The following is a 20,087-nucleotide window of genomic DNA, read 5'->3' on the forward strand; positions in this document are numbered from 1 at the left end:
TTTTAGCTCTAACTAGCGCCACTATGCCGTTATAGCCGAATTTGGTAAAAGCGTGCGTCTGCGACCTTTCAAGATCCAGCGTATCCATCGGCGTATCTGCCATTGTCCACCGTCACAGGTCACAGACGCACCTATCGACTCGTCCAGCATTGCACACCAAGTCATCACCTCGTTCATCGTCTGTGTGCTAACTTGCTTCCTCGTTTCCAGTTCAATTATCACTAATAAATGCAATTTTACCATTGGCACAGATGCAGCACACCGTCTCAGCTTCGCATCATTCCGGTGCGTCATCTTCTCTAGACGCTTGTGGCTTTGTCGACGCGTCTACTGCAAATCAGGACGTCGTAGACGCATGTAAACGCCGCAATGGCCACAGCCGAGCTAGGTCCAAGCGCCAGCAATGCATCAGTCAAATGGTCGCGATGTCGTGCATGGACCAGCCCCGGTCCGCGGACGTCCGTTCGCAGGACCCCGCGGCGTTCGCTCAGTTGCTGGCGGACCATTTCGTGGCACGGGAGTCATCCATCGCGACGGTGGCTGCATTTGCCAAGCCGCAGCAATTAGCGAGGCCCGTAGCGGGTTCTGTGGGCCTCGGGAGCTTCAGGAGCTGGCAGTTCGGCGAGCGGTGTCTGGCCACGTACCGCGTGCTGTTCGGCCGTCCGCTGTGGTCCGTGCCGACGTCGCCCAGACCCAGAAAGAGAAAATACGTGACGCCGCCGACGAGCAGCAGCTCTGATAGTTCAACCGACGTCGACGAGATGAGTGCACTGGAACTTGAAGAGACTACAGGCGAGTTACTGCCGCTGCCGACGGTCGACGAGCTGTTGGAGCTTCCGACGGACGAGACGTTCGCGTCGGACGGCAAGACGGACGCTGCGCTGGACGAGGAGGACGTACTTGCTGGACTATCAATCGATTTAGGACTGGGACCTGACGCAGACACCGGCGAGGACTCCATCGACTTGCTATGGGAACTGGACACCAGCGACGTAGACGGAGGCACAATGCTGGCAGGAGGAGAAGAGGAACTGCGGTTCTTGGCGCCGGACGGAGAGGACATGGAGGATGTCTGATGCAGACGAAAGCACACGGAAAATAAAGGCACACGTAAATGGGTATGATAGAGTTTGTTTTGGCTGACTGGGTCTTCTGTATCAGGTCTAGACAATCTCAGGAGGGTGGAGATCTAACACGTCCTGCTCTTCGTCGTCGTCGTCGCTGCCTACAGCATCAGCGTTTCCTCGTGCACTGACCGGCTGTAGCGATTGTCTAGTCACGTTAACTTGCTTTCCACCGTCCGGTTTGCCCGCTTTTCCACCTAGCAGACCATTACGTTCATTAACGTACGGCGACACGAGACTCTGTTTATCGTCTCCAGTGATACCAAAGTAGGATCTCCAGCCGCCAAACTTACCCTTACGTCTGTGGATGCCGCCAGGGTGTTGCAGTTGGAAGCGAGGCAGTACCATGCCGACCACCAAGATCTCCCAGCACAGGACACAGCCCGCGTCAAAGAGGAAGAGAGAGAAGAGGGACCACGCAAAGCCCACAGGCAATTCCAGCGCTCCCAAGCTCACGTCCACGCCGCGTGACTTCAAGGCCTTCGCCACCGCTGCCGACGTCGACGTTTCTTCATCTCCGAGGTTGCCGTTGTCACCCAATAGCTGCACCAGTAGAATGATCAGCAGGACGAAAGCATACGCAACAAACGAGCGGTTCGCACGAAGCAACGGCGCTCGATAGTTGTCCCGTACGTTGAGTGCGACAGCAGCAATCCAGTACTGGAGGTGGCCGAAGCGCCATAGAACGCTGTTCTCGTACGAGTGAGACGTCAGGTCTGCCGGTTCTCCGGGCACGAACACGTAGCACGGCACTTGAACGACGTCTGGATCGCTCTCGCCACCGTCTGATGCAGCTCTCGTGAGCTCCAGCGCCTTCTTGGCTGAACAAAACCATGGTCGCGCCTCTGCTGCTGCCAACGCGATGTACACGCATCCAAGGAAGATAGCCAACTGGCCTAGGAGAGACAACAAGATCTCAGCAGCGAAAAGCGTCCTGGGGGGTCTTCGATTGAACGGAGCCACGGAAGACGAGCCGAGTTGAGGAGATGCGGGCGTCCGTACCATCAACAGCGACAGGATAAACACGACTACCAAGTCGTCGAACAGGAACTGCGAGTCGCTCATTTGAGAGTGCAGAGTGTTCATAGTGGCAGACAGCGTCACTTGCACGACGGAGTAGATCACCATGTATCTGAAGGCGACGAAGGCTGCACTGAGAGCGCCGCGTCCTTCACGTAGCAGCTCCACAGCGTCACTCACGCGCAGAGAGCGGCTCGTGAATGGAGCCACCAATGCTGCGTCATCTTTGGAGAGAGCGAGTCCAACATGAGCAGCTTTCAGTGCGCCGCAGTCATTGGCTCCGTCGCCACACATGGCCACACAAGCTCCGTGTCGAGTCATAAGCGTCTCCACAATCCACGTCTTCTGATGCGGTCGCACTCGTGCAAACACCTTCGTTCGGCCCACTAATTCTTCAGCAAAATCCGTCAGTGACATCGCTGGAGGTGTTGTTGTGGAGGTGTCCGTGGGTTTTTCTTCTTCTTCTTCGTTTGACGCTAGGAGTTGTTCGATTGCTGCTCCTGTCACTGCAATCGAACTACCTTCAGCAAGTGAGAGGAAAGAGTGGCGATCGACAGGCGCCCACGTGCCTTCCGAGCTTCCAGAAGTGCCTTCGCGAGTGCTTTGAGCCAACTCATCGACGTCAGTGTACACGACAGCCGTCTCCTCGTCACTTTCATGTTGCCGCTGTGCGTCAATAAGAAGCACTGACGACTGCATGTCCATGTTGATCTTGCGCGCGACGTGAATCGCTGTGAGTGCGTCGTCTCCCGTGATCATACGTACATCCACCCCAGCTTCTTCGAGTGCTCCAACAACGTACGGAGCTTCGGGTTTCACTTGGTTGACAAACAGCATAAAGCCCAGAAACCCCACAGAGCTCTCCACGGCGTCTCGAGCCACTGGCAGCGATGTCTCTGACTTTGGCGATACAGCAGCTGGAGCAAAAGTTTTGGTCGCGAGAGCCACGACGTAGAAGCCTTGATGCGCGTACGAGCGTGCACGTGCTGTGTAATTGCTGGGGAGCGTGTTTGGTGTACAGATCTTGCGTATAGCCTCGGGCGAGCCTTTTACGTACACGTAGCGGTTGCCACTGTCCAGATCTTCCACTACCACAGACGATCGCTGGCGAGCTGCGTCGAACGGGAAGCGAGCCACAACACCGAAAAGCTTCCCAATGGGAGACGCAACAAGCGCTGCAAACTGTCCAGGCATCACAGTGTTGTCGGACGTCTCTGGTTCCAGCGAGTAGCCAGTGGCACGGAACATATCCTTCTCGAGAGCATAACCTTGAATCTGACCGGACCGCTCAGTGAGTCCATGACACGTGGCCAAGCCAATGATGGCAGGAGGAGAGAGCACTTCCACTTCACGTTGGAGCCCATGAAACGCTGGCTGTTGCTTCTGGTTCGATGTACCTGGAGCTGCAGCGGAGCACTCGTCCACCCCATGAAAATCTAGATGGTCACTTGAAAGTGTGCCAGTCTTGTCGAAGCAAAAGCAGTCAATGTGGCCCGCAATGTTCATCCGTGCGGCGTCGATACACGCCACATCAGCCTGACTTTCAAGACGTGATAATGCGAAGCCAACACCCGCAGTAAGCACGACGGGAAGAGCTGGGGGAACAGCGATGGTGACGAGATCGAAAGCTGACAGGAAAGCTCGACCGAACGACACGCCTTGGTCGTGCATAGCGTTGTTCATACGGACCACGAACAAGATGAAAGCCAGGGCTGACAGAGCGCCCATGAAGCGATAGCTGTCACTCTCCAGACGCTTAGTAAGCTGTAGAGGTGTCGGGAACAGGATGGAGCGGAAGAGTTCGCCTTTGGATGTCGAAAAGCCCGCGCTTAGCACCACACCACGAGTAGAAGTCTTGGATTCATCTCGGTTTCCTTGGGTTGAGCTCGAGTGCGCCAACTCTAACACTGTCGATCCAGCGAAAAGCACACTCTCACGGTGTGTTGTCTTCAGCTTCGAATTGACAGCAAACGAAGGATCAGGAGCTGCGAGTGCTTGTTTGGTCACTGGAATGGCTTCACCTGTGAGCGTAGCTTCATCAGCCATGCAGTGGCCTGAGAGCAGAGCGATATCCGCCGGTATAACGCCTTCATCAATCACCACAACGTCTCCAACAACCAGATCGGCAGGGCTCATGCGTTTCTCCCTCGAATCTCGGATCACTCTTACGCCATTCGAGATGCTATGTTCTGCATGCGCCAACCTCGCGTGCAGCTTCTTGTCATTCGTCACCAGTTCATGCACTTCCCAAACAATCGACAGTGCTGAGAGAACCAAGATGACAGTGGCGTAGGCCTCGTATCCGTCGCAGAGCCACACCAAACCACTGACGACTTGGAAGACGTAGAACGGGTGTGCCACCTTCCTCAACAGCACTTCCGGCCACGTCTGTGCTTTCAACGCGAGTTCGTTAGCTCCATGTACCCCCGTCAGCCCTTCAACTTGTGATGTCGACCAGCCACTGCCTTCCAAACACCGTCGTTGGGCCGATCCCAACTTCTCGTTAAGAGCGTTCTCGAGTCTTGAAAACCCCAGCGGCTCCCTCTCGTCAACCACGTAGCGACACTTTCTGAACTCGAACCATGGCGGACTGTCCACAGGTTGTGACAACGGACACTCTTCGTAGAACCTCTTCATCTTTTTCTTCTTCTTGCTCGTCGTCCACGTCAACGTATGCGCCACAAGCACCGATGTCGCGTCCATTGTACCTTGAGCTGGACATCGCAGCATCTTGACCTTCCACTTCGGTTTCCAGGACGCCAACACAGCCAGGATTCCTCCAGACATCACGCAGCCGAACCCGAAAAGCGCTTGTTGAACTCCATCCGCCTGTTGCAGCAGTTCTACGCACTCCAGCTCCACTGCAGGGACGGTCACGAACCCAGATCGAGGTGCTCGAGCCGCCAGATCCAGATCTTCCATGTCCACATCCACCACGTCAGAAGCCATCGCTATGCTGTCGCTGTCACTGTTGTCGTCACTATAAGTCTGTGGACGCGTCGAGAGTAGCGCAGAGGAAGCTTTGGCAGTGGATGCCATGAGACGCAGGGGTTTCGAGCTGGAGGGACGTTGCGTTGTTCCGCTGGATCCCTATAAATGGCTACACTTTCAGTTACGTTAGACAAGTGATGCATGTACCTTCAACCTCCAGGCACCTGCCAACATACGAAATGAAAACGTAAAAGGTCTACTTATTCCCTGTTCAAGTATCATAGCACGACTGTAACTACATGGTGAACTTTTTGACGGGGCATCGAGGACAGTACCAATTGCCCGGCGGGATCGAAGACAAAGGCGGCTGTAGACAGAAAGCATGGTAAGCTGCGTCGCAGCTGTCGCACAGCAGCATACTCTCCTGGGCGTTCATCTGTCCGCACTGTCGACATAATTCCTCCGACGCCAGATGTGTCACCGGAGTGTTCGGCGGCACGTTCGTAACCCACTGCTCAAATAGTCGATTGAAGATAGCTGAGGACGTCAAACACACGAGCAAAATTAGTATAATCGAGCGATTAATAGACAGTGCAGAGTAGATACTTACATCGTAGGCGGTTCGCGCACTTGGAAATGTCGGCATCTAAACGGTTAAATGTGAAGCAGTTCTCCCACACGAGGTTCACGTCGTGCACCAGCAACTCGAACCGCTGGTCATAGAACCCGCGACTTAACCGGAACTTGATCGTACCTAGATCCATCGGATTTTTGATCAGATCCGCGTAGCCAGGCACTTCATTCACGTTCACGGGCGCGGAGAACGCTAGTGCCAGCTCGTTTCTTAGCAGCATATCCATGATGTGTTCCAGACGTGACCGCAGTGTCAGATCCTGTGCGCTACCCATGGGGAAGCAGTGCTGTAGTGTCTTCATCTGGTAGCAACGCAGCTCCACAAATTGTGTCTCGGGCGGCGTCGCGACTGGGACCGGAGCTGCAGTTCCCGAGCCTTGAGCTCTCCGTTTCCTAGTGGAAGAAGAACGTTGACCACTTGAACTGGAGGATTGAGAGCCCGGATGTTTCCTCTTCGGGGTCGGGTGGCGTCCAGATCCACTCTGCTGCCCTGACGCCGACGCTGTCTGGGCTTGATGGGCCGCGCTCGCTTGAATCCACTCCTCCACTTGATCGTCTGTGAGCGATGTGATGGCAGCCACTTCGCTTCTTGCCTTGCGGTACGCGTAGGTCGAAGACGACCGTTCTCGTTGCGCTTCCAAGATGTTGTGGATCATCTTGTTAGCTAGCGCGACCAGTCCAGCAGACAGACGACCCACGAACGGCAACTCTGACGGGTTGGTCACAGGTTCCGATGCCTTGGACTCCTGGCTGATAATGGCAGTCTTCTGTGGCGAGCCTGGTCTGCTGGAATTGGCACTCGATGGGTTACGCTGCTTGCGTTTACCTCCACGTTTCATTCGTCCATACGATATCGCGTCATCTAGTGAGTACATACGCATAGCAGCAGACGCGATGGTTGCAGTAGCGATCGCGTTCTTAGCTGACGGGAGCGGAGAAGCCTTCCAGCCTGGGTCCAGCCATTCCGGATCGATGTTAGCCTCCAAGAACACGACTGCTTCCATCAGAACGGCCGATTTCTCGCATGCGTACACCATCTCTGCCCATGCAGCACGCACAGGACGTCCCCATCGACCGGAGCGGAAAGCATCGCGTGGAATTGCGGACTCCATCGATAACAGTTGAGCTCGAAGCAGCAACAGTGAGCGTGGAAGGGCCTTCTTCAGCGGGCAGATCGTCGCGCTGAAACACTCCAGTAATTCGGTCGACAGCTCGCCGATCTCTCCATCCGTAGGATCGTCCATCCCAGCTTCACTGCCGCTCCCTGCGCCTTTGGAGTTAGCCTTAATGAGATCTGGGTCGTACATGTCCGCAATGTTCGTGATCTTGCGAGATACTCTTGACGATCTTCTCGACGCAGTCTCTTCCGTTAAGCGAAGCTCTTTCCCACCAGTTTGAGCACGAGGCGATGACCTGGTAGCCTGGAGAGGCGGTTTCCCTTCCGGCACTGCCTCCGGCGCTGGCGTTGATGAAGCTTCAACTGCAGCTTTTTCAGACAATGTAGTCGTTCCCGCAGAAGTGGGTTCGACCTGTGTAGTGGGAGCTGGCGTGGAGTTCGAACTCACTTCCGACGAGTTGCTTTGCAGCGCGTTTGAAACTGATGTCAGTCTTGCCAACTGCTCCGCACGATCACGCTGTCTGTCCGCTTCGCTACGCTCTCCGTCGGTGTCTGACTGCGCTGGCGTCGTCACTTGGGAGATCGAAGGAGACTCCGGCTCTGTATCAACATCCACCATTGCAGTCGCCTCAGCTGACTCCGGGCCTGTTGGCTCGGTCGACGCGTTGACATTTGTATCAATCTCGAAGTCTCCAGCCGCACGGTAGGTCGTGCCGTTCGCATCATAGTAATTTACCTGTGAAGAATCTCCCTGTGACAACTGGGGATCATTCCCCGCGACAAAGTTCACGTACTCTCCAGTCGAGTTGTTGCTCGGGAAGGAGTTCGGGGCTCCAGATGCTGGCGGCGGAGCCGGTGTAAAGCCCATTGCTGATGATGCATTAGGCATAATAGGCATCGGTTCCATCGGCATCACATTGCCACTGCCGTTCATATTCATCCCACTCTGCGCCGGAATTGGTGGAAACGACTGCACCATTGGGTTAGGAGCGCCTTGCCAGCCTCCCAAGGGATGCGCGCCTGGACCAGCAGCAATGTTGTAGACGTTGGGCAACGTGTTGAGGTTCTGTCCGCCCATTGGTGCAGCGGGGAAAGACTGGCCCGACATATCACCCATAAATCCGGGCAGGTTTCCTGGCATCGGTGGGTTGCTGAACTGCGACGACGAATTTCCCATCGGCTGGCTCGATGGTGCTGGGAACGGGAACATATTCATACCGTCTCCCATACCAGGGAACTGTCCAGGAGTTGGGTTCTGGTAGTTTCCGCTGGCATTTACGCTAGCCATCAGCCCGCTACCTGGTTGCTGGCTGCCGAAAGCCCCGTTGTTATTCATGGCTGGTGCCTGAGGAAAAGCATTCGGCTGTTGAACTTGTTGGTTCATGGCAGAAGAAACCTGAGCGAGAGGAACAGGCACATTGTTCTGAGGAGCTCCGCTCACAGGAAACGTCATGTTGGACGTGGTATTTTGTACTGGAACGCCAGTTGTTGCTCCGCGAGCAACAGGAAGCCTGCGGAACGTCACTCGCAATGGTCGTTGGCCAGTAGCGACTGCACTTTTAAAGCCTTCCATGCCAATAACCTCCAATATCTGGCCATTCACAGCATAAACCTCGTCGCCCACTTGCACTTTACCACTCACCTGAGCTTGTCCCATCATGTTGTTGTTGTCGTTAGAGAACTCCGTGACAATAATGGTTCCACGGTTCGAATAGTTAATCACGACACCCAATGGACCCAATCCAAACTCCACGTCCACCAGAGTGCCGTCAGTAGCTTGAGCGGTCCGAGTATTGCCCGTCTGCATGGCCATAGACCCAGGTGTCATCCCGAAAGGCGCCGATGGCATAACAGGAATCGGCTGGGTCGAGGCCGGCATCGATCCGCTGGAAGTCACGTTCATCTTGCGGTAAAACACCTGCCGAATATTCTCGAGAAGGTGAACCTGCTGTACGAAGGATGCAGGCAGAGACTCAACTCCTGGTGTCGAAGCTGTGAACAGCGGTCGGCAGTTGCTGAGATCGTCGAAGCTGGTGCCTGACAAATACCGAGTAGTGCGCAAGAACATCAACACGAAGTTCGCAACGTTGTGGAGCTCGACCGACAAGTCGGCAGCACGCTGAGAAGGCTCGCACTTTTTCGCCGCAGCGGCAAAACCACTCAAGGCTCGTGCACGTAGCATATTTGACGGATCCACGCAACTGAGGATCGACGTTGCAAAGGCGTCCGCCACTTGCTTTACCAGAGCAGAGTCCGATGGTGTCTTCTGACTCGTTGTTAGCGCCTGTGTAGCCATAGCACACACCAATCCCATCACAAACGCATGGTGGAGACACACGAACGTTTTCGGGTCCGGAGGTGTCGCGTTTGGATCGACAACGATACGTGATACCACCTTCTTCACCTCTTCGAAGCTCGCCAAGCACGCGTACGCCAACCCGTTCGTAGTTTGAACAGTGGCTGACGCGGCAAACTGGTTCCAAGCTGCCAGCATTGCACGACCTTGGTCCACTAGCGCCTGCAGCGAGCGCTTAAACGAAACAGGATTGCTAGCTCCAAATTGTTGCTGCGTCCTTGCAGCAGCAGCTGGGTCTGCATATCGCGTCCGCTTCATCTGATCAGCGATCTGAGCCGCATACGCGTTATCCGTCTGCGCATATTTCCGCTTCAACGCCTCTTGGTAACGCGCTTGAGCGGCGGCATATGCATTCGACTGCAGATCCCCTTGAATTCCTGGCATTGCCACCTGCGGCATTCCAGCTTGGTACATCCCAGTTCTTGCTGCATCCACATTATTCATCATCGCCTTCTCCGATCGATTACCGCGTTTCAGGATATTGTACACCTCATGTGAAATGGGAACGAGTTTCGTTCCGCCTCGTCCGTCCATCACACTTCCATACTCGTACTTTCGGGATAAAATACGCTTAACCACGTTTTCTGCCTTCGGATACGGGGCCGTCAGAGAAGCAGGGAAGTGAGCATTGCGTAGGGTAAGTGCATCAGCAGCCACCACAGCATGAAATCCTGTTGACTGAATTGAAGTCTCTGCACGTTGAAGTGTGTTTTCGGCCTCTTGCTGCGAATAGAACGACCCGAGAAAGAACTTGCGCCCGTTGTAACTCACTACGGCCTCATACTTCTCCATATCTCCGTCCATCACAAGCAGCACCTCCTTTTCAATTGAAAAGGGCCCATCCCGAAGAAAGTCTTTGGTGGAATATTCGCAGCATGACAGCCCTTGCTGTAACTGAAGCCTTGCACTGTCATCGTGAAGCACCCAATGGAAACACCATCGTATCCGAGTGGCAATCTTCGAGTCTCTGGCGTCTTCGTCCAAGTACGCAAGGAGTTGCATCAGTTGCTCTTTCGTGGCACACGCCGACCACTTCTTGTCCGGTGACAACACAAACAAACGTTGATGATCGCTGAAGAAACGATAGAATGAGTAACCATGTCGGCATTTCCCCAGGGCTAAAGTTCTCGGAACGATAAGCCACTTGATGAAGCTCTCGAGCTCTTGAGCCTTTTCGACACGAGGAAGCATCGAGCCGCATTCTGACCACGCCACGTTTGCACTTTCGATGCAGCATTCATGAGCCTGCAGCATCGTCATGGGTCTGATGAACGGAGTGAGGTGGAGGTAAACTGCACACGAGGACGAGAACTCAGCACATAGACTCTTCACCGAAGCCCAGCTCAAACCAGCCACAGGTTTCCCGTTCAGTCCCACAATAAGGTCGCCAACTGCAACTGTGAGGGGAGCCGAGTCTTGACAGTCTGGACGCTGTTCGCAATATACCAGACCATTCGTCGCAATTATGCCAATGCTGTCGAGCAGATTTTCCGCCTCAAACGGAAGTGGAAAAGACTGCACGCGGAAGGTTCTGACGTCGCTGGAGCTAGGAAGCTTTAGCTGCTTGCAGAGTAACGACGGGTTAGCAATCAGGTCAGCCATGAGTTTGTTTGCCTGTTCAAGAGTCACAATTTGACTGGTCCCCGTAGGCGGTTGTCTGGAAAAAGTAATCTTCAATGGCCGTGGTAAGCCCAGCAACCACGAAGTGAACTGAGAGAGATCAGTCAGTTTACCGTAGGTTGAGCCATTCACTTGTTCCACCAAGTCTCCGCGTGTAATGCGACCACTGAGTGAGGCCTGACCAAGCGTACCGTCTGAGTGATCGTTCAGTGATTTAACCACCACACCTCGAGGTTCTAGTGCCAGGGCCAAACCAAGCGGACCATCTTGGAAAATCACGTCGTACGAGGTTGGTCCACTTGCTTGCGGGATGACCAGTCCTGTTCTGAACGTAGTCTCTCTCGCTCGCTGCGAAGCCAAGTCGTGTACTGTGCGTTGCCACTCCTCGGTGGCCTTCCTCATCTGACTCGACGGTTGACGCATAAACACGGCGTATTTGACGTCTGACGAATTATCTACTCGCAGTAATGCCTCGATCTCAGCAGCTTCCTTCTCCCGTGTGGTAACGCCGTTCACCATCAATAACACATCACCCGGAAATACTTGGCCAGACAGCTCACCAAAGCCTACCTCCGGCGTTTGATAAGACTGAACGAAGATGAAAGATTCATGAGAAGCCAACGTCAGACCCATCGACAGTCCATGACACTTCATGATCGACACTGAGGCACGCACAGCCTCGCCAGGCAGCGACGTCAAGTACAATAAGACCGGCTGTGCGGCAGTTCTCAACTGCTCTTGGATGGCTGCGCGACTCATACCAAACACTACACGATCATTAACAGCATACACGATTCCCTTGACGCCATCCGTCTCAGACTGGCTGCCAGCCTCACCTTGCGCAGAGCGAGCTGAGTATTGCACACCTTCTGCCGTATCTTCCAGCACCACAGCAGCGAGATCATTCGCTCCAAGCGTTCGCACAGCCAGCATGTCGGGGTTTTCTCCAGTCAAAAGCTCGGGGATTTCATACTGATTCAGCAAAGTCGTCTGGGATGTCAGTGGCGACTGCTTGCAATAGTGCAGTGGACCGTTCAAGACTCCATCTTCCAAGCCACAGAAGGCACACAACGGGCGAGACAGCATCGAACCACTTCCATCCTCGACAAACGCCTCGTTAGATAACGACAAAAATCGATCGCCAAACTCTTCAAGCATCATTTCTTCCTCAGCATCGGAATCGTCGGACGAGTCTTCATCCTCTGCATTCAAAGGGGTGGGCTCCTTCTTCACAGTAATAGTCTCACCACGAACCTTTTTCTTAGCACTTTCCGGTAACATGGGCAGGGGCCTTGACTCCAGTTCTGCCTTTGCCTTGTCCTCCAAATATGTCAGTAATTCATCCGTAAGCTCATGTTCGACGCCATCAACAATGAACTTCTTGGTCTGTTCCACACCGTGCGATGAACGAGGCGGAGCAAATCGGTCCCATTCGCGCTGTAAGTCTGCCAGTGATTCGCCCAGCTTCTTTCGCGCATCATTTGCTTTTCCCTCGAGAGAATGATACACCGACTGCACCGCTGATGTCTCCTCAAGCAACTCACACAGCACCCTCAGCACCTTCAATCGATCACTGACAGTAAGCTTCGAGTAGCTTTCCTGGGATAGAAGATCAATCGCAGACAAAAGACGCTTCTCCAACTCGGTAAGAGCGCTATCTTTAACCTCACTGCTGCCAGAGTTGCCACTGGAGTCAGCAGCCATATCGCGAGCTTTCTTCTGGAATTGTTCAGGTGAAAAGGAGGGATCCGCAAGGCACGTTGGGCAGAACCACTCGGACTTGGGGATCTCAAATAGTGGAGACTCGAGGCAAAAAGTGTGATACGGTGCGTCGCAGCGATCGCACAGTAGCAACCGGCCCTTCGCGTGGATCGTCTGACAATTACGGCAGTTATCTTCCTCCGCAGCAATCATAGGGCGATTCACAGTCGTGTGCACCCACTCCTTCATCAACCGCTCAAATATTACAGACAGCTTCTGGGCCAGATTCGAGATTTCCGCCTTCAATGAGTTGTACGTGTAGCAGTTTCTCCACACCAGCTGCACGTCATCAACAAACGACTCGACGTCATCGTTCTCGTAGTCTTCATCCTCGATCTTCTCCGCAATCGTACCCAGGTCCATCGGTTCCGTGATATCCCCACTAGAGTAGTAGTCTGGATAGAGCTCTGCATCCACTGGCTGGTTGAAAGGAGCCGCAATCTCTTTTGCTCGAAGAAGCTTGAGCACAAATCCACAGCACTTCATCTTCGTCGCACCTTGCGTTGTTGCAATGTGTTTCATGGGGTTCTTCACGGCAGGGACAATTGAGGACATCAACATTCCATGGGGAGTCTTCAGTCCACTCACGAGACTGTTAAAGTCTTCAAGCGGCATCTCCCGCACATCTTGACCATTAATGCACATGAGATAATCCCCGACTCGAATCCTATCGGCGTTGTCATCCTTCGCTTCAGCAACAACCTCCGACGATTTCTCTTTATCCTCATTAGAGGTGGCGACGATTTCTGTTACGACGAGATGCTGGTCTTTCTCCCCCACCTTGATCTTACTCGACACACCGCCAACCAATACGACGCCATAATAATCACTTGACGCTGCAGATGAATTGCTTCCATCTGACGCCAATGTAGCAGAGTTTTTCGCAGGTACGGTGGGAGCCTCGGTCTTTGCTTCCTCCTTCTCTTCTTCAAACTGCACTCCTTTCAACAAGTTAGTTCCTCGGCGGTGCAGTTTCTGACGCAGCGGCTGCGTCACAGCATCATCTCGATACGACTTGGAGCCTTTGATTGACTTGAGCAATTGTTCATCTGGACTGGGGTGCTTGAACTCCATTGCCAACTGACATACCTGTCGCGCAAGTTCTGGCCAGCTAAACGCATTCATGGGTCGAGTGCGATGGAATTCCTCCAGCGTATTCCCCATTTGAAGTAGCGGGAAATACTCATTGACCAGCGCCTTTAACAGCTCCGCATGTAACGAAGCGAAGAGTGTACCCAGAGAGTCGTCATCCAGATCACCGTCCCCAACAGGGCTGGAGCCGTCACTCAGCGTCATCATGTTTACAAAAATGCCAAGCGAGGGCAGCGCCGTCAGCTTCAGTGCGTCCGAGAATGTCGAAATAAAATCCCACACGAAAAGCAAGTCCGCATGCGATTCCGCCGGTACTGGATTCAGTTCTACCGCTGGAGAGATCAGCTGGGATGGGAACTTAGTGTCTTCACTCGTGGCCGAGTCGTGATCATACGGCTTATCGCTACACAAGGTATGGTCGCTCTTCAACTTCTGAGTGTAGCGTGCTTTGACGCGAGTCCAGACTTCGGCCTCCACCTCGTTCCTCTTGTCCCACAAACGAATCTGTCGTCTTCGCTCTCTTTCGTCTTCAACAAACTTCAACAGCGCCATGTGTTGCTGCTTAATAGACTGAGGATCGGGAACAGCTTTCCTCTTCCTTGAGTCACTGAACCGCCTCGGGGATGAAGATGTCACGACGCCATTCTCAAGGATCGCCTTCTGCTCCTCACGCATCTGACGACGCTGTCGTAATTCCTCTATCCTCCGCTTCATAGAGTTTTCTTTTTCCTCCATCTTCTTCCGTTTTTCCTCCTCACGCAACGCACGCTTGATTTCCTTCTCCTCTTCGCGCATTCGTTTCTCCTCCTCCCTGGCCAGTCGCAAGGCTTCTTTGCGTGCCTCTTTTTGCCGAGCAGCTTCCATCTTGGCCTCCAGAATCGCGTTCTTGCGCTCTTCTTTTGCTCGTCTCTGGGCTTCCTTCGCGTCTTCTTGCGCCTTCATTTCGATCTCTAGGAGTTTTCGAGCTGCCTCTCGAACGCTGCGCTTGTCCGCTTCGCGTTGTTCCTTCTCTTTCTGCTGCTGCAGGCGCTGCTCCTCCTCAGGATCACGACAATGCTCGGCTAACAAGACTTCCTGTGATAGTTGACGGTTGATCTCGTCCTTGGAAATCGCACTTTGAGTCTTGAGGACATCCTTCACTTGGTTTTTCAAACGTGAGCGAATTTTGGCATGCACATCGGGTGTAATGGGATGTCGCTGCTCCCAGAACTGATAATCTCTGCACCAAAGCACTTGATGCAGTCCTTCCAGCACGCGCGTGATGTTTCTTCGCAGCAGACCGAAGCCATCCTCACCGCTAGCAGGCGTCAATACGTCCACGGGTCTCCCATTATCATCAGATTCTACTGTGACCACGGATCCGCTAACTACAGCCATGAGTTCATCGGCTGTCAAGCTCTCGAAATGCACCAACGCCTTCTTCCACGCTTTACTCGCCACGTACGATCGAAATACAATCTCAACAGCGCTATTCTCCAATTCCACCACAAAAATCGGAGACTTCTTCTTGTTGCCGTGTACAATTTCTACAGTCAAGAATACACACAAGTATTAATCCCATCCAATAAAAACTACAATAAAATAAATGTTCACGTACTGCATCGTAGCCGGAAAGCAACTGTCAATGGCTTGGTCATCTGCACCTTCACGAGCGTCTCGTATCCAATCGGAAACAGCTTCTTGCTGGTGTAAAAATGTTCTTCCGGGACGACAGAGCCCAGACATATGACACTGATAGGTCCGTCCACCAGTGGCATCTCCAGTTCCGCCAATTTCCTCCTCAGGATGGCGAGATAATACATGTCTTCTCGAGGGATTGCGCCCTGCATCAAGTGCGTATAGGCTCGAAGCGCGTCTCTCAAGCTGCGGTACTTGCGCTGATCCGGGTCCAGCAGCTTACCGTCGTCTCGTATGCTCCAGTGACTGAGTGCTGTTGTGTCTAGGCCTCTTTGTTGCGCCAGGAACCGCAGCGACTCAACGCTCAGCTCCAAGTCGTCGATAGAGTCGCTACGTCTCTTGTGCTTAGACTGACCCATAGCCATGACGGCTGAAGCGGCGCTCATGTCCTCGTCGTCGTCCTCAACTGAGGGCGGTCGCGTCGTCTCACTGCTGTCGGCGCTGCGCTCGGCATCATTGTCTCCTTCGCTGCTGCTGTAGGAGCGCGGGGCCAGTAATAGGTCCATTCCACGCGGTTTGGGCGCTTCATCCTTCTCCTCCTCAAAGCTGCTACCACCCTCAGACTGTGGAGGAGACAACTCCATGGCAGGCGTCCAGTACTGTCCACTTCGGTAGGCAGGAGGGCCCGTAGACGGGGGATCCATGAGGAGGCGGCTACGCCAGTGCGGAATGAAGTTCCCAGTCCGCCCTCGATATAAAGTGACTGAAAACTCCCGCCTTAGAGGGTGGGACACTTGGGCGGGGGAATTTAGGGCAGTAAAAAGGGGAACTTAAAACTGCGAAGGCTGATATTAAGTTTTAGAATCACAACTCTCTAAAAAAATATTTCATTTTGTGGATTCATAAACCTGTTTAAAATAATTTTGAAGAGTTTATGTCGCGCGGGTCGTTCGACAGCGCGGAGTCGGCGCTAAAGCGACATCAGCATACGAACTCTAGTGCGTCTTCAATGCCGACGAAACAGCGATGTATAATAATGACACTCCCACTCGCACTATCAGCGAGTTTGGCGGTTAGAAAGGGGCCAAGATCTAGGGCCGTACGCCGTCAGGGAGAACGACTGTGTTGCTGATAGTGTCCCTTCTGGCCGAAAACCACAACCTAAGGAGGGGAAAATCCTATTAACACCTAGCAAAAGGACATGCACCACTCACCATACTCGCTCAGCACCCAGGCAAGAGCAAGGCCACACCGTCACGTCCGCACACTGTTGCCTCATCGTAGTTTGCAGTACATGTACCCTTCAAAAGTGATTGTGTGGCAGCTGCCACACATTTTTTGCGCCCATATAGAACCCGCCCTCTCTGAGGGCCTCAGAGAGGGCCTCAGAGATCCGCTGTCAGGACGCTATCGCCACCAACAGAGACGCTGTTGCCGCCCACATGGTGCTGCTGCCGCCCTCCAAGATGATGTTGCCGCCCACAGAGACGCTGCTGCCGCCCTCCAAGACGCTGCTGCCGCCCACGGGATGCTGTTGCCGCCCAGGCGAAGCACTTCAGATGACAGGTATGATATTAACGCATCTTTCAACCAATTGTTAGCATTGACCTTTAAAATAGTATCTTCTCTATCACTAGCGCTGGGGTGTTGCTGCTTGGACGTCCAGCCTGTTGGCATCCGGACTTCCGCCGATTTGGGCCGCGGTACTCCAGCTTCTCCCGAGAATTCATGACATGCACACCTCGGACGTGCTTTGCGAGCAATGTGTGCACACACGCTCCATACTTCGCCCAATAAACACAAGGACACGACCACTGCCGAGTGTTTACTGGCCAACCAGTCGCTGGTATTCCAGCGACTTCCATGCGCGCTGTGTGCTGACCGAGCTGAGCGGTTACCGCCAGATCTTTACGCGAGCGTTTTGTCTCAGGATCGTAGATACGGGCAACTCGCCGAGACACCACATTTACCACCTCAGCGCTCGCAGCACCGACGTCGTCGGCAGGAGCGTCATTAAGCAAAACTTCAAAAGTCCCGCGTTCTTTGGTGTCTTCGAAGAGCAACCCCGCTCTCCTCATCTCGCTTACACGGTGGACCAGCGTGACGGTTGGAGTGGTTTCTACGGCAAACGCTGTGGATGATGTGCTTTCATTTACGCAGCATGCCATCAACTGGCGGAGTAACGAGCCCATTTTCATCCGAGAGCGCAGGGTGTAGTCGCGCTTAATAGCACCATTGAAGCTCTCGACAGGATTGTTCGTCGTCGCAAACGCGGGTGGCGTGTGGAATATCTGCCATCGGCAGAAACGGCTTGAAAGCCACACTCTAGCGAAGTACTCCTTAAAGGAAGCGAGCCCTGGATGTAAGGACCAATCGTCCAGCACGCGCTCTTGGGTGATGATGAACTGGGCTTCGGTTGTTGCATAGTGTAAGTCATTGAGGCCTCCTGCCACAGAAGCGTAAAGTGCAGGTTATAGCCCTTTTGTCTTCTCGTGCACCTTGGCGGCAACGTGGTAGAAACACATTAGAATAGTTAGATTGTTGTCAACACCCAGTACGCGTTGCACCGCGTTGTACTGAGCGTCGTCCGCGTCCCCCATCGCGTATCGGACTTCAAATTGCTTCCCCGTGACACATGTGTATACTTTTCGAAGCGCCATTAGCGCTTCCACGAAGTGCTTCACTTTTCTTTGCGAAGAAATAAATATCGCAAGAAGATGAAACCCCCTAACTCGGTCGGAAATGCCAACGACAAATACAGGGTAGTCGACTTGAGTTAACTTAAATGTTGCATCAAGGTGCAACACAAAAGTTGCTGGTTCGCGATCTGCCTTACGGAGAAGCGCTTTGGTCGTGACTCCGACGAGAAATGGGTCCACATCAGAACCTTTTCCCAGATAAGGTCTGCCTTCAGTATCGGTTCTGGCTGGATCGACAAGGTGCAATCATTGCGATCCGATCTGGTTGACGGTGCCTCCAGAATGACGGTGCCTCCAAAATGATCATTGAACTCCTGTTCGTGACCCGTAAAAGTCGATTCGCGCACCATGTTGCGCAGGTCATCCAGGTAGTCATTCCCGCCCAACTGTGTGGACTTGTAGTTATTCACAAACCGCTGAACAACCTTTAAAGAGGGCAGAGAGCTCGTACAGAGCTCAAACTTGTGCAGCAGGCCGCTGCGGATTCTAGCTGGCTTAAGACCTTGGTCAGCCATCTCCTTGGCAAAATCCTTCATTGCTCGTGTAAGCCTCGGCGGACGAGGCTGACGGCGAGCCGTTACGTAGGTCCCGGTTTGGAAAACGTCCACGACGTTGTGTCGCCCGCACTGAAGCCGCTTGCCCCGCCACAGACAGCGCGCGTACGGCATGGCCAGCTGGCACTGGTGGCACGCGCAGAGCAGGATGCGCTTCCTCATGTTATGAGGGGAGGGGTCGTTGCACACAGTACACTGGGCTTGGTCGCTTTTTGAGATCTTGAAGGCCTTGAACGTCTCTAAGAGGAGGTCAGCGTCCTCCTCCTTGAGCCCGATGGCTAGCTCAGACCAGGGAAGAGCAGGGGGCATAGTTGGCAGTTTGATGCGGTAAGGGTGCGGTCCAAACGGAGGGGGGAAGTTTTTGAGTGAGCTCCTTCGAAATCAAATGTATGGGTTCGACATGTGTGGCTACCATCAATTTAATACTAGGTGATTAAAGTGATATTTTGAGTGGTTATCGGTTTTAAAAGGTGCTCTTCATTTTATGTGTATAATGTTAGATAGATTTTGAGTGCTGGTAGTATAGACTGAGTGCTACTGATAAAATCTGAGTGCTTACCTGTGTTGAGGAGGCCTGGGGTGGCTTTGATAGTGATACTCAGCCTGGACTGCTTGTGGTTTACGCCGACAACCTCAAATAGTGATGGTTCGTAGTTTGTATTAATAACGTTAAAAGTGTTAATAACGTTGTAAGTATCTCGAAGGTCCTCAAACGTCGTCACATCCACATCCGAACGTTTGTTGAAGTTGTCAGAAAAATGGCCCGCCTCTCACCACCAACTCACAGTTCGACTGATTTCTGGCGGCGCCAGATCAACTTCAGCTTCGGTTGGCGAGAATACCAACTACATCCCACCCAAGGAGGTTGCTCCAGAGCCACCGTGATTCTCGCTCGCCAGGCGCCGTCGTCCAAGCTGGATCAGACATGCATCGTCCCCCCGCATCCAAGATCGTGTTGCTACGCCTTCCCAGAGCTCCCGTGGGAGTTAAGCTACACCACCACGCTCGTCTCGTATCCAAGCCCGTGCAGCTACACCGTCACGCGGTTCGCTGCAGCACGGCTCTCAAACCAGACTCACACAGCACCGTGTATCTAGTCAATCTTAAAACTGCAGTAACACCGCAAGCTTCAAGCACTTCTGCAAAATTTACCACAGTTTTAATTTTAGCTCTGTAAGGACGGCGATATATTGCAAGAAATCAAAACTCGATACGGCCCAGGTGGTGGCGCAGTGTCGCGGAACGCTCAAAAACTATTGTTTGAATTTAGCCTAGCTTTCAAGTTGACTGACTGGGTCAGGGCAAGACGAGGTTGTCAGTTGAGGGAAGAGAAGGGGCAGTACGTCGGTAAATGGTTCGCCAGCGCTCTACTAAGAGCGGTGAGCGGCTGGACGGTTCTCTACACCCGGTTAAGGCCTGCGTTGACCCGGAGCTACTCGAAATCTTGCGCTTCTATGAACTCCTTAAGGTCGTCGACGCCGTACTCAATGAAGAACAGGTTGCTGTAATCGACGCAAAGCTTGGGTCTGTGCAAAACCTCAAGTGCCCGGCTTTTTTTTTTTT

General features: G+C 53.4%; 6 protein-coding genes across 6 annotated transcripts; 2 read left to right on the forward strand and 4 right to left on the reverse strand.

Moving 5' to 3' along the window:
• Nucleotides 1–48: 48 nt before the first annotated feature.
• PPTG_16874 (hypothetical protein) lies at nt 49–1,182 on the forward strand. Its single transcript, XM_008914614.1, has 2 exons — nt 49–178; nt 252–1,182. Exon 2 carries the CDS (start codon nt 252–254, stop codon nt 1,074–1,076), a length of 825 nt encoding a protein of 274 aa, XP_008912862.1. The 5' UTR covers nt 49–178; the 3' UTR covers nt 1,077–1,182.
• On the reverse strand, nt 1,164–5,183 carry PPTG_16875 (hypothetical protein; the record flags this gene model as incomplete). The annotated part of the gene is made up of 1 exon (XM_008914615.1): nt 1,164–5,183. The coding sequence occupies one exon, from the start codon at nt 5,181–5,183 to the stop codon at nt 1,164–1,166; it is 4,020 nt and encodes a 1,339-aa protein (XP_008912863.1).
• Nucleotides 5,184–5,370: 187 nt separating this feature from the next.
• Nucleotides 5,371–15,975, reverse strand: PPTG_16876 (hypothetical protein; the record flags this gene model as incomplete). Its single annotated transcript, XM_008914616.1, has 3 exons — nt 5,371–5,612; nt 5,686–15,180; nt 15,252–15,975. The coding sequence occupies 3 exons, from the start codon at nt 15,973–15,975 to the stop codon at nt 5,371–5,373; spliced, it is 10,461 nt and encodes a 3,486-aa protein (XP_008912864.1).
• Nucleotides 15,976–16,881: 906 nt separating this feature from the next.
• PPTG_16877 (hypothetical protein) lies at nt 16,882–17,931 on the reverse strand (the record flags this gene model as incomplete). Its single annotated transcript, XM_008914617.1, has 2 exons — nt 16,882–17,717; nt 17,823–17,931. The coding sequence occupies 2 exons, from the start codon at nt 17,929–17,931 to the stop codon at nt 16,882–16,884; spliced, it is 945 nt and encodes a 314-aa protein (XP_008912865.1).
• Nucleotides 17,932–18,047: 116 nt separating this feature from the next.
• PPTG_16878 (hypothetical protein) lies at nt 18,048–18,833 on the reverse strand (the record flags this gene model as incomplete). The annotated part of the gene is made up of 1 exon (XM_008914618.1): nt 18,048–18,833. One exon carries the CDS (start codon nt 18,831–18,833, stop codon nt 18,048–18,050), a length of 786 nt encoding a protein of 261 aa, XP_008912866.1.
• Nucleotides 18,834–19,282: 449 nt separating this feature from the next.
• On the forward strand, nt 19,283–19,847 carry PPTG_24001 (hypothetical protein; the record flags this gene model as incomplete). Its single annotated transcript, XM_008914619.1, has 2 exons — nt 19,283–19,569; nt 19,844–19,847. 2 exons carry the CDS (start codon nt 19,283–19,285, stop codon nt 19,845–19,847), a joined length of 291 nt encoding a protein of 96 aa, XP_008912867.1.
• Nucleotides 19,848–20,087: the final 240 nt, after the last annotated feature.

The sequence above is a fragment of the Phytophthora parasitica genome (assembly GCF_000247585.1).
Source record: "Phytophthora parasitica INRA-310 unplaced genomic scaffold supercont2.62, whole genome shotgun sequence".
Lineage (NCBI taxonomy): Eukaryota > Oomycota > Peronosporomycetes > Peronosporales > Peronosporaceae > Phytophthora > Phytophthora nicotianae.

Excerpts from the sequence above, each read along its gene's own strand:
- PPTG_16874 (XM_008914614.1), top strand. The coding sequence starts at position 252 with ATGCAGCACACCGTCTCAGCTTCGCATCATTCCGGTGCGTCATCTTCT.